Raw genomic sequence first — 13,888 nt, 5'->3', positions numbered from 1 at the left:
TCACAATGTGTAGTTATAACAGAGTTAGTCCCCACTTACAATGTGTAGTAATGACAGAGTTAGTCCCCACTTACAATGTGTAGTAATAACATAGTTAGTCCTCACTTACAATGTGTAGTAATAACAGAGTTAGTCCTCACTTACAACGTGTAGTAATAACATAGTTAGTCCTCACTTACAATGTGCAGTAATAACATAGTTAGTGCCCCCCTTACAATGTGCAGTAATAACATAGTTAGTCCCCGACTTACAATGTGTAGTAATAACAGAGTTAGTCCTCACTTACAACGGGCAGGAATAACATAGTTAATCCTCACTTACAACGTGTAGTAATAACATAGTTAGTCCTCACTTACAATGTGCAGTAATAACATAGTTAGTCCTCACTTACAATGTGTAGTAATAACATAGTTAGTCCTCACTTACAATGTGTAGTAATAACAGAGTTAGTCCTCACTTACAACGGGCAGGAATAACATAGTTAGTCCTCACTTACAATGTGGAGTAATAACATGGTTAATTTCCCACTTACAATGTCCAGTAATAACAGAGTTAGTCCTCACTTACAATGTGTAGTAATAACAGAGTTAGTCCTCACTTACAATGTGCAGTAACAACAGAGTTAGTCCCCACTCACAATGTGCAGTAACAACAGAGTTAGTCCCCACTCACAATGTGTAGTGATAACAGAGTTAGTCCCCCACTTACAATAATGTGTAGTAATAACAGAGTTAGTCCCCACTGAAGCTGTGTAGTAATAACAGGGTTAGTGCCCACTTACAATGTGTAGTAATAACAGAGTTAGTCCCTACTTAATCCATCATGTATTGCTCGCTTCATTGACTGAAAGAAATTTGATGTCTGAAGTCGAACAATACTTTTAGTGTTAATATTTTCAAACCGATATGTTTCATCACAGGGTAAAAGAAGTCAACAATAGATATGGCCTGCATATAAAGACAAACACCAAAATAACAGCTTCTGTATAACAACCAAGTCCTCGCTCACATCTGGAATATGGTTTAAGCCGGTTTATAAATCAAATCACTTTTGTTGGTCAAAAGTTTCAGTATAATACGTGATGGGTTATAAATGCACATTCACGGGAGATTGAACTGTCTTACTGGAATTTGTAAAAACAAAACATGCTGCTATGAGATGATACGTCGATACGTATATGGTTATTTTTTATAACATCATTCGGGACATTTAAGAGTATTTGTTTGCTCAAAACGTTTTACATGATATGAGAGAGTAAGTGAGTTTACTTTTACACCGCTTTCAGCAATATTCAAGCAATAACACGACGGGGGACACCAGAAATGGGTTTCACACTATGTATCAATGTAGGGAATCGAAGCGGGTCTTCAGCGGGACGAGCGAACGCTTTAACCGCAAGACTACCCAATCGTCCCTTCTTCATGGGGCTAATAATATAACCGACGAAAAACATAAAATTCAAATAATATATACATTTCATATATTCATTGAATGGCATGGTACAAAAATCAGCATACCTATCAGTATGGGTCTACATCGGGAGTTAAGGTAACAGTTACTATGTTATTATACTCCCCATCAAAAAGTTAGACTCACTAGTGAACATGTAGCCACTTACTTTAGGAAACTGTTCTGAACTAAATTTTGCAAAATATTCCAAACTGTTTAATGTGCTGTTTATACATGAACTGATGTAATGTAAAACAAATTCATGACGTTGAAAAGATTATTGTCATGCGTTCAATAAATGATGAAACTCGGTTAAAAATGGCGAATTCTTATCAAAACTTTACACCAAAACGCAGCTGTTCACATGCACGATATTTGAATATACTTTTCAGCAGTTTGATCCATGATCCTCGTGCAATTAATCTGCAAAACGTTTGCAGTTGTTTCCCCCAAGTTAGTGGAGACATTTTTCTTCGTTGTAACCATATATACATACATAACATATAGTGAATGTTTTAAGCGAGTCTAAACTTTTGATGGGTAGTATATTTGGGTATTGTATTGTTCCCGAGGGCTATCGGCTTGGAAACTTCATTTGCTGGGGTCAGGCAGCTTCTTGTGCGGGCGGGTTCACTCCACCTTGTGGGGGCGGGTATGCTGCATTTTGTGGGGGCAGGTACGTTCCCGGCTTCTCTGGGGGATAGGCTGCTTGAGTGTAGGCTGGAGCCGGCGGGTATGCCCCTGGAGCCGGGGGGTATGCTGCTGCAGTCGGAGGGTATGCTACTGGAGCCGGACCATATCCAGGAGTGTAGGCTGCGTTTGTTGTGCCTGAAAAGGACATGAGTAAATGAGTGATATAGCAATATTCCAGCAATATCACGGCAGGGACCCCCAGAATTTGGCTTCACACATTGTACCAATTTGGGGAATCGAACCCGGGTCTTCGGCGTGACGAGCGAACGCTTTAACCACTAGGCTACCCACAGCCCCCTTGAACAGGATAACTACGTGCAGACCAGTCAAGCTAAACTAACAACTAGCTCTGTGAAATGAACATATTTTACAGAAAAACAATCCAAGATGGCTCATAGTGAACTAAATTTCGTGGTCCCCTTGGAAATCCGTATCTACTATAATGAAAAAAAATATATATAATGAAAAGAAGCCCTGAGACTTTCTTCATTTTCAGCCTGAAGCTGTGGAAATCTAGACTTGCCACATTTTCTAGGCTTGCGTGGTAACTCTTGGCTATATTTGCTTCAGGGTCTGTATGACAGATTACAGTCAAGCTAACATGAAAATGTTGTTTTAAACCTTTGGATAGCAAGGTACACCAACATCAAGGCGACTTCTACAAGGAGAGATCCTAGATTAGCCGATAAAGGAATAACGAACTCCATTAGCGAACAATGTCACGCATGCGCAATGCGATCAAGCTGCCAGTACACGTGATTATTGAACTGAGGACACGTGAGATATATATCAGCAGGGCAGGATCCAACACAATCAGCCAGCTGACGGGCGATAGTCCACTTGAACCACAAGGGAAAGTTATGTCCATTGTTGCTGGAAGTGTTTTTTTAGCATAAATGAATAACTGCCCTAGGGCAATTATTTCTATTTAAAAACAATAAATTTGTACTCATTTTGATAATCTTCATCCCCCCTAATACACTACACGCGTATTAACTAAGTATGCCCTCGTGGTGTAAGTCGTTTAATCACCCTCACTAAGGTAGTTATTAGTGATCATCTGAAATTTATTATGATAATGAATACTACTGAAATCAAGGTTCTTAAACTTTTAGTTGATGCTATTAACGATATGTTCCGTAGAAGGCAGTTACATTCTTAATATATTTTACCAATGTACTGTTTTCTGTATGTCATGAATACAATCGTCCAGATTGTATATTGTACATTTTTTAGTTAAATTATTTTAGTAGTGTCTCGTAAGCCAATGTTATGGCTGGGTGATATGTTTTATCTAGATACATTAGTGAGACATTTCATCGCATGTGCAGAAGACGACAAACCTCAGTGCATAAACTTACGAGAAGCCTTGCGATTCGTGAAATCTGCATGGGCAGATGTTTCTTGTCAGACGATCAAGAACTGTTTCAAGCATGTCGAAATTCTGCCAAGTCAAGAATCCCAGATTGATGAATACAGATACTACGAGTGCCAGGGTGACATCGAAAATGCAGATAAAGCAATGGACATGCTCAATTCGTTAAAACAACCTTTGACGCAGCCCACCATTAAAGACTACTTTCGTAAGTAAAATGTGTGAGTGAAACAATGTGTAATAAATCCAGTGATTGTCTTTGATGTTTTGTTTTGATTTCTTTGATATCAAGGGGAAGTAACTCGGTGCATATACTGTGGTTTCAGCAGTACGAACGTTTCACTATCCGAACGTTTTTTTACAGAAACCGAAGTGTTCGTATTAACGAGGCCTGACTGTATATGAAATATTGTTTTACCTGTAACATATCAGTGACACTTTAATAAAATATTTCTGTCTGTCTGTCTGTCTTTAAATAACTGCCTTGTAAGGGAGATTAACCTACACACAATGCCACCAGAACACGATTCCATATGCTATGATGCGTAACTCATGGTCATCACGCCATATACCAATACATTTTTAAAATTCATGTTTAGACATTCAGCGGTGGCGGGTATTTCCGAACAGCTAACACCATACCACGCCTAATTCCTGTTGTGTTTTATTATATATATATATGAATCAAAAGGTAATACTAACAAAGAACCGTTCATATTCACGCACAAAGGCAAGGAAATCCTGTCCACCAATCCTGTTGCTGATAAATAACATCAAATTTTTTAACACTTTCCGATGCGTCGAACACCCTTGACGGCTCCGTTCACAACTTCTTCAGACCTATCGCTGTGTGTAGCTTCTTCAGTGATATACAAAACACAAATATTTCGCAAGCGGGTGGTCAGGCTCGTTGACTTGGTAGACTCATATCATCGGGTCCTAATTGTGTAGATCGATGTTCATGCTATTGATCACGGGATTGTCTGGTCCAGACTCGATTATTTACAGACCGTCTCCATATAACTGGAATATTGCTGAGTGCGGCGTAAAACCAAACTCACTCACTCACTCACCCATATGTGACTGATTGCTTACCTGACACTACAGTCAGTTGATGTTGGTTTTGTATCACTTGACCTCGTTGTCCTGGCGATGACTTACAGCAGCAGACACAACAGATGATGACTCCGACGATCAGACCGATGAGGCAGAGGACACCAATGACGATGCCGATAATGGCTCTTGTGGTCAACCAGTAGGCGTAGTGGTAGGTGGTGCTGAAACAGTGATATGATTCCATTGTGGTAAATAGAGAATCTCACCCAAGTGTCTTCAGATATCAAATATATCAACACGTGTTGATTAAAGTTACAAATATTCGAGGTGTGCCTAGGGTATTTTTACTTTAATCAACGAGTGTTGTGATGTCATCACCTTTGTGACGTCATAGCATTGTCAGTTGTGTTCTTAGTGATGTCAAAGCATTGAGAGGTCATAGTACTGATGATCTAATAGCATTATGACAATTCAATTGTTGCGATATCTACAATATCTAAACTTGATCACACACAAGCGATATTTACTGTGGGAGCCAGTTTTGGATGATAAAGGAACTATCAACCAACTACAAGTATCGACCTTAACATAAACACAATCACATTGCTGATTATTGAGGGGCGGATGGGTAGCCTAATTGTTAAAGCGTTCGCTCGTTATGCTGAAATCCCGGGTTCTATTCCCAGCATGGGTACAATGTGTGAAGGCCACTTACGATAAAAGCTAAACTCAGTCACTGTTTCTTGTACTACAGCTCAATAATAATGAGTGTGTTAAATCCCCTGAAAGTGCTTATTTACAATTAACTTGTATTTGATGCTACATGCTTGTATCTATGATAATCATAATATATATTGTGTATGCATGGTAAGTTGGTAACGCCTGATACTTTTGCTGTGTGTCACAATCTCCAATACTGGAATCAAATAGTAAATCGCTTTGATTTAGCGTTGGTTTCTGCACGTCCTACAAGTTTGCCCCTTTCCCTGTACTGCCTATTTACTGAATTGACACAGACAAACCATTTGATCAAATGACCCAGGATTTCGATGGCATACCTCAATGACATCAGGGTTAGCCTAATGGTTAAATCGTTCGCTCGTCACGTCAAAGACCCGGGTTCGATTCTCACATGGGTACAATGTGTGAAGCCAATTTGCGGTGTTCCCCGCAGTGATGCTGCTTAAATATTGCTAAAAGCGGCGTAAAACTAAACTCACTCATTCTACGACATCAAGTTCTTTATACATGAGGCTGACTGTCATCACAAAAAGCTTAATAGCAATATGTATTGGTAGAGTGGACTTCAGTCCAATCAATCTTAATGTTCAAGAAACAGAACTTTAACGGTTATTTTCAATAAATAATACTAGTTTCAAAGCTTCACAGAAAACCGTTTGACGAGAGCATGGCAACAGCTCAGCGTCTAAGCGATGGTAACAATGCAGTTCGTGTACAAGTTGATCTACGCATTTCATGTTCGTCGCCTGCATCAAATAATAAAAGCACTACTGTGGAAGAATTGCGAGATCTCGTGATCTCAGTTTTGACATGCTTATGTTTATGCCACACAACCCTATCTTGGATTCCTAAACATCAGTTAAACGCATACATACATACATACATACATACATACATACATACATACATACATACATACATACATACATACATACATACATACATACATACATACATACATACATACATACATACATACATACATACATACACACACACATACATACATACATACATACATACATACATACATACATACATACATACATACATACATACATACATACATACATACATACATACATACATACATACATACATACATACATACATACATGAAAAGTTTAAGTGTATCAAAGCTACACACAAAACCGTTTGCCGAGCGCTTGGCAACAGCTCAGTAACAGAACAGTAACTGGCTTCAATTCTCAGTACACAGCGAAGAAAGACTCAATTATATCGCTAAAAACTTCTTTCACATATTCGTTTAATTTTTAGAAGGGAAATATACCTTTAGTTGAAAGGTGTTTGCAAGTAATAGTGATAGTTTTATAACTAAAAAATTTTGTTAGGGTGTATTTGAGGTGTGTGAAAAATATGACATATCGCCGATCTGCCATTGAAATACTACAGGGCGTTGTTTGAGTGTTTCTAGTTATTGTTCTAAAACATCTTTCACATACACCTTCAATATTTATGAGGGGAATATACCATCAGGTGAAAAAGGTGTTTGCAATAATAGTGATGGTTTTATAATTTTAAAAAAATTGTTAGGGTGTATTTGAAGTGTGTGAAAAATATGACATATCGCCGATCTGTTCTGATACGCCATTGATGCTTGTGATGCTTGAGTGTTATAGTTCTAAAACTTCTTTCTTTCTTGTTGATCTTAGTATGTGTCAAAACTGGAAAGGTCTTTACAACGCTTTGTGATAGTTCTAAACTTTCTGTTTTTGAGGGGTCTGTGACAGTGTCAGTTAACATTCTGTCAATGCCCATGCCATTCCACACATGCAATAAGATATTTGAATTAGTTACAAATGTAAACAAATGTCTCAAAGTAGATTTTAAAAATAAATGACAGCTGATGTTAACACATGTGTTCTACCGATAGTTTTGCGTTCTTTAACATGTTTGGGGAGGGATGGCCGTGGAGTATCATTTATTCTTTCATTCATTCACATATGTATTTCTTTTGTTCTTTTTCTTTATTTCTTTCATTCATTCACATATAATTATTGCTCTTAATTAATTCATTAATTCATTCGGTGTCCTCCCATTTGTGAGAACTCCCAGTTGTGAGACACATTAATTAATGGTTCAGTGCACACAGGTGGTGCTTCCCCATCCCTACGATGAAAGTGGGAACAGCCCTGTTGCTGAAGTGTACCCGCAGGAGGCATAGTTCATTAATGAGTTAATTAACACAGAAGACATTGTTCGTTGAAGAGCATTTATTGTTTTCAATAGATACTGAAATACTGAAAAAGATTATCTTGAACTGGTGATATATTCTACTTGTTGAAGGCCTGCCATAATGGTGATCGGAAAGAGCAGTCAAAGGTTAATAAATAGATTTGGATTAATTATATTTACAACAGTTATTGCTAGATTTTTCAAACACGTAAATCTGAGTAGGTAAATTAATTTCTCTTTCAAATGATCACGAAGTTACCTACACAAAGTGGTTTTTTTTTAAAGCCATTTATCTGAGTAGGTTAATTACTTTATCTTTTGGAGTTTCATTAAGTTACCTCCACAAGATTCAGTTAAATAGCTAATCCATAATTAGCTGGGGTTAATCCATTCTATCAGATAGGGGAGTAAGGTGTGTTTTCTTTGCTATTTACCTACTCCACTGTCTCACAACTGGGAGTCTCACAACTGGGAGTTCTCACAAATGGGAGTAGACCCCTTCATTCACCACCTGTGTGCACTGAACCATTAATTAATGTGTCTCACAACTGGGAGTCCTCACAAATGGGAGGACACCGTTAAACGCAGCCGAAGTTGCGCTGGGAACGAACCAAGTCACTGTGTGCGTTGGAGCATGACGAGGCACACGTTAATTAGTACAAATGGTAAAGAAAGCAAGCGAGTGACCTATCCCTGTTGTAGAGTATCCCTGGTATATATTTATAACAGAGTATAGCACCAGAAAGCTCACCTGGACGAGCCGCAGCAGTACTTAGCATACGTGGTTCCACAACAAGAGTAAGTGCAGGTCTTTTGTTGGGAAGTCCCATCAAGCTGTTTCTCGTAGCATACTTCATAGGCGCAAGCTGCAAACGATCGAAAAAATAAACACATCAACTTATACAGGCATGTACATTGTATGACGCGTGGAGTCAGGACAGAGCATATAGCCTAGAAGCCGTTGCGCGGCCGTTTAAAATCGATTTACTCCTGCATTGATATGCAGCTATAGATTTTCCTTTATGAAGCGTAAAACTAATCAATTACACATGAATCATTAAAACCCGGTGCTTTGTCGAGTCAGTACGACTCCCGAGTAATGGACCAGGTGAACGGAACGAGGACATCGTCAATGATTGCGCTATGATAACCTGAGTTAGTACAGTTGTTACCGTAGTATGTCCCCCAGTCCCTGAACCACATTATTTTCCTACAGCCTGGCCCTCCCTGCAATGCCAAAACCCTAAATGAAGCAAGTCTAAATTTCCTCAGGTTCTGAGTTTCCCCTCTCACTGGGGATCCTTTTTAATTTAAATGGGTTTATTTGGTACTATCAAAATTATACATATTCAGAGACTAAGCATATATAAATGAAGCAAGTCTTAATTTCCTCAGGTTCTGAGTTTCCCCTCTCACTGGGGCTCCTTTTTAATTTAAAAGGGTTTATTTGATACTGTCAAAATTATATGTATTCAGACACTAAGCGTTATTCTTGTGTTACAGATAAAATGGATGAACTATCTCCCTACCATGGTAATATCCCCAGACCTACCCAGTAAGAGCAAACAACAGGTACAGTAAGTTATTCAAACTGAAATAGATAACTGTGATATTGGCCTCGAAACACCTCATCAGTCTATTAGCTACTACTGTGGGTTATTCGACATTTCTACCTTAACTAACAATATTGATCCCATTTACATGGATCGACATAACAACGGAACACACCTACACTACCTATGAACTGGGAATCGTTCTATAAAACAACCTAAGGTAAATAATTTTAACCCCTGTGGTTACAAGTAAGTGACTCCAGTCTCACAAAGCAACAATATAGGTAGCAAACCACAGCGTTGCTCTTTTTATGGGTGGGTTGACATTTGAACATCAGTAGAGGGTGCCACAGGTTGACATTTGAACATCAGTAGAGGGTACTGCTCATTAAGACGAAACAAGCTGGTTGTCATCAAGTCGTGAACATCATGTTAACTTATACTTACAAATTGTCACCAAGATAAGGATAACACATCCGATCTGTACACCGTACATAGCAGCAAGTTGGAGGATCGTTGTTTTGACGACAAGAAGACAGCTGAACAGTTGAGGAAGAACATTGACTACCTACGGGTGGGCCTGTACTATACCACGGCAACTAGGCTACGGTGTTCTGTGAGGCGGCACCACCTTGCGAGGCAGGTGTAATAATAGTGCATGTTAAGGCGGATGCATTAAAGTGAGTGAGTGAGTTTGGTTTTACGCCGCTTTTCGCAATATTCCAGCAATATCACGGCGGGGGACACCACAAATGGCCTTCACACATTGTGCCCATGTGGGGAATCGAACCCGGGTTCTTCGGCGTGACGAGCGAACGCTTTAACCACTAGGATACCCCAACGCAATGTGTTAAGCCCATTCCTTGTGTCCTTGTGAGATTACTGGAATATTGCTAAAAGCGGCGTAAAACTAAACTCACTTACTCACTCCAGCTGTTTCAACGTGAAAGACATAATCGAATTTGTGAAAGTCAAATTAAAGACTTTGATGTATGGCTTAACAGAAGTATGTACATTAATATATATTTCATCACATATAAATAAAAAAATTTAAAACACCGTTTATTATTTAAAAATATTTTTTAAACAGGATAAATCTTTGATTGTAATGTTGGTGTATGACTTACTTCTTTGTGATGTCAATTTGGCAGGTCACTGGCTTCCTCTTCCTGTTGGGTGTCGGTCCGGCCACAGTGACATGGGGACTGGTGGTGATTGTCCTGCCCAGGGGCTTATGCCACTGTTGGGGCCACAGGAGTTCTAATCACTGTTTGGACAATAATTTTTGAAAATGAAAATCTAGATTTCTTCCTCACCGATTTCGTTCAAATTTGAAATATAAGTTACTCATAACATATAAAAACAATATACGGTTGCAAAAACCTAGATTTTCATTTTCAAAAATTATTGTCCAAACAGTGATTCGAACTCCTGTGGTTGGGGCAGACTGGTACAGCTCTGCAGCTGAGGCACATGAGTAAAATTATGTAGTTTTATTTCTTGTAGGAATTTCACCAAACCCAAGTTGTGTGAGCAGCGTCCTCCATTACTGTGGAGAAAGAAATACACAAATAAAGCAGATACCACTTTCATATGTGAATTTAGATGCAAGTATAATATGAAATAAGAGTAAATGACTGAATGTGATTTACTAAATTTAAAAAGTAAAAAAATATTAAAAAGATATACCCCTGTTAAATAGCCCAGAGTGAAACAATTACTAGAGTTAGACATAGCAATGACTGTCTACATGAATTATGGGGTGTAATTACTGTAGTTGATAATTCTATCAAACTGAAAATCAAATGTAACCAATATTTTGGAGAATTGTATGAAAATATATGGCTGTATATCTGCAGTGTACAGCTGAAGATAAGGTGATGTTGTTTAATTGACTTTTCTTGGTTATGACTTGAACTTAGTGTACTAAATTACACTTGTCCCAGATTTAGACATCGTTGGATCTTTGGACAAAATACTACATATTTCCGGGTTTGTGTTGTTTTTTTATTTTGTTTGTTTTTTCTCTGTGCGTTTGATTTGACGGGACAGGGGTGTTACCCGGGTGTCACAACCAGCCTGTGCATTGTAACTTTGTGTGTATTCTATGATCGATTTTAGTAGATGTCATCTGACTGAGAAGTGGAGAGGCTGACCCGGGGAAACAGACGTGATGTCATGGGCTTAACAAGAAAAATAACTTCTGGGAGGGAATTCTTGGGATCGTAGATCTACGTCCAACTGCAGTTTGTAGGCCTCTTCGCGCTTCGACAGCGATCTCTAACATTTCGCGTACACGAAAACGACCTGGTCATGGCTGAAAACTTGTATGTCGTGCACACACCCTTCAAGACAAAAAAAGTTAACTATATGTTATGCAAGGTCATCACTGCGCCGGAGTGTGTCGCAAAGCTTGGGTTACATAGCAACAGTAACAAATGTATAGTAGGCGTGGCTTCGTAGCGTCGGTCGGAACTGTGCATAACACGAGTTGCCACGAATGTAGAAAATGGGTGGAGAATTGATACTTTTGGCTGTTCCAATCGTACTTCTCGTTGTTTGCTGTTGCTGTTTGCTGTAAGTATCATATATCATTACATCTCAAGGGGTGCATAGTGTAACATAGTCTATGTTCTCGGTTGCCGTCGTAGAAAGTTTTACTGACTTTGTGTGCTGGCGATTGGGTGCCTGACTCTGAGGGTGTGGGTTCGAATCCCGGATGGGACTCAACTCAAAAAGTACTAGAATCTGTACATAACGAGAGAGTGGTTGATTTCTTTCATGGTTTTACCCACTTAAAACAATAATTCAGCAATGCTATGGTGGGGGCCACCAGAAATTAACGTGACATATTGGGATTCGAACTCTGGTCTCTGGCATAACACAGTACCGCTTTAGATACCCGACCACCTACCCTGCATCTCAGGAAATGGTGAGATGGAAATCTGCCTTGATTGATAAACCCCTTTAGAAATACAACTGTAATCAACTGTGTACGTGAAACGGGCTTCACTGTAACCATGTAAGGATTCAAACCAATGACTAGGGAAAGCTTTATCTACTGGGTACCCCAGTACCAATTATGTGATAACATGTAAGTTAGTTAACGGTTTGTTCGTTTGCTTATAGTATTCTTTTCTATTTCAGACACAAAGTGGATCCCAAAAATGCGGGTCGCATCATTGTCGATCATGATTATTATAATATGGCTTAAGAAGGATTTTATGCTTTTTACCCGAATGTGTTCGATAGACCAAGCATCAGACCATTACCTAATAATACCAGTATAACCATACCCACATGTGTTCGATAAGGATTGGAAAGCCACATTAACTCGGTGCGCCTAATGGCTGCAAGAGTTGTATGAACTCCAGGGAGTTGAGATTGATAATTCGATGTACCGTTGAGACTGACATCCAATGATCGAGGGGGAAAATACCAGCGTCTTGAGCATGTACAAGTTGCGTGCCTATGTGCGCTATATCAATATCCCATAATAATATATTATAATTATAATAATAATGATAATAATAATAATTTTCTGTCCCTTTTGACAGCAATGTGATTGACAAGATTCAGGAAAAGCATGATAATTTTGCGGACCTCGCCGGCCTTTCAAATGTCTCGCTTGCATCCCAAGTACACTGTCGTCAGGCTCCCCATTGTTCTCGGTGCCCTTGGTTTGGTACCTCCTGATCTCTTGGCGCAGATCAGGGAGTGCCCGGGTTCTCCACCGGGAGCACAGCCCTTCTGACACTCTGGGTAATGCAGAAGGCTGCAGTGTTGGGGAGCCTTCATATTCTCCGGAAAGTTCTTGGTGGGTTCGACTAGGCAGTGTTTCCTGGGAGAAGTCCCATTCACTGTCTGGGCTGCGTATAGAGGGGGCGAGGGCCCTGAGCTGATGATGAGCCTTACCAGCCTGACTGTGCCAGGATCACCCGAACCCTCTCTGCTGCATTTTCATCTTTAATCTGTAAAACATAATAATAATAATAATAATAATAATAATAAATTATTTATAACTGTCCTAATACTCCAAAATAAACATTAAACAAATAAAAATATATATATCACAAATGCACCACTTAATAACGGATGTAACGATATCAAAAGGACCACTAATTTTAGCTCGTTATAACTGTAGTTCATTATACGAATTTTGACTAAAATGAGCAGTGGTCGGGAAAAGGAAAAAATGTTTGATATATCATTTTGTTTTAAGCATTTTGGTTATAAACACGCAAACCAAGAATTCTTTCCGAATAGGGAATATCAAACTGTGAAACAGTTGATAAGCACGTTGTTCCCCGTATTCAAAAGTATGAAATACTAGAAGGGACATTGTCGCGTTGTCACCCGTACAAAACGATCAAAAAGTGGCATGATTAACCAAACTGTGACAATACGACCACGCGACATTTTGACCAACTGTCGCTCTGTCGCGCATTTTAACGTTTTGTTTACACATCTTAGATAGGATGTCAACGCGATATAGTTTGACATTGAAAACTGTCGCGATGTCGCATTGTCGCCCTTTCGTTGAAGAACAAATATTTTAATATTTCATATTTCAAACCGCGACAAATGGCCAAAATGTTGCATTGTCGCGCTTCCGTTAATTTTGCCATCTTTTTTTTAGCCATACAAACGCACCAAGAGAGAGAGAAAATAGTTTTTAACAAAAGAGCGTTTCGTAGCATATTATCAACACACCACGTGTGTTTGTTGGTGTTCTATATGATGAAAGGGGAGGGGGGGCTTAATGAAGGAGCATGTACAATTTGAATCACACACACACACCACACACACACACACACACCTAAAA

The 13,888-nt window shown here is 39.1% G+C and overlaps 2 protein-coding genes across 4 annotated transcripts in view; one reads left to right on the top strand and one right to left on the bottom strand.

Annotated features, from left to right (window-relative positions):
- LOC124272502 (steroid 17-alpha-hydroxylase/17,20 lyase-like) overlaps window positions 1-13,888 on the top strand; it is a 316,834-nt gene that overhangs the window by 107,305 nt on the left and 195,641 nt on the right. The gene's annotated exons all lie outside the window — the stretch shown is intronic.
- On the bottom strand, window positions 1,904-9,686 carry LOC124272513 (cysteine and tyrosine-rich protein 1-like). Of its 3 annotated transcripts, none has more exons than XR_006897343.1 (4): window positions 9,511-9,685; window positions 8,250-8,376; window positions 4,613-4,794; window positions 1,904-2,277 (listed from the first exon to the last, which is right to left on the bottom strand). XR_006897343.1 is itself a non-coding variant. In XM_046707719.1 (4 exons), exons 1-4 carry the CDS (start codon window positions 9,557-9,559, stop codon window positions 2,054-2,056), a joined length of 576 nt encoding a protein of 191 aa, XP_046563675.1. In that variant the 5' UTR covers window positions 9,560-9,686; the 3' UTR covers window positions 1,904-2,053. The 3 variants fall into 3 exon arrangements, 2 of the variants coding, with proteins under 2 accessions (XP_046563675.1, XP_046563676.1); XM_046707719.1 differs by having other exon boundaries at window positions 4,613-4,800; window positions 8,262-8,376; window positions 9,511-9,686; XM_046707720.1 differs by having other exon boundaries at window positions 8,262-8,376; window positions 9,511-9,686.

Source organism: Haliotis rubra, unplaced genomic scaffold, assembly GCF_003918875.1.
Source record: "Haliotis rubra isolate DU_JTF1 unplaced genomic scaffold, ASM391887v1 Scf170, whole genome shotgun sequence".
Lineage (NCBI taxonomy): Eukaryota > Metazoa > Mollusca > Gastropoda > Lepetellida > Haliotidae > Haliotis > Haliotis rubra.
The sequence above is the reverse complement of the archived record's forward strand: the minus strand, read 5'-3'. Positions and strand labels throughout refer to the sequence as shown.

What these genes read in the sequence shown, in the direction of transcription:
- LOC124272513 (XM_046707719.1), bottom strand. Translation starts at nt 9,559, where the DNA reads ATGTACGGTGTACAGATCGGATGTGTTATCCTTATCTTGGTGACAATT. An exon ending in CCTTATCTTGGTGACAATTT is followed by an intron (nt 8,377 to 9,510) that starts GTAAGTATAAGT and finishes GATCGTTTGCAG; the next exon opens with CTTGCGCCTATGAAGTATGC. An exon ending in TACTGCTGCGGCTCGTCCAG is followed by an intron (nt 4,801 to 8,261) that starts GTGAGCTTTCTG and finishes ATCATATCACTG; the next exon opens with TTTCAGCACCACCTACCACT.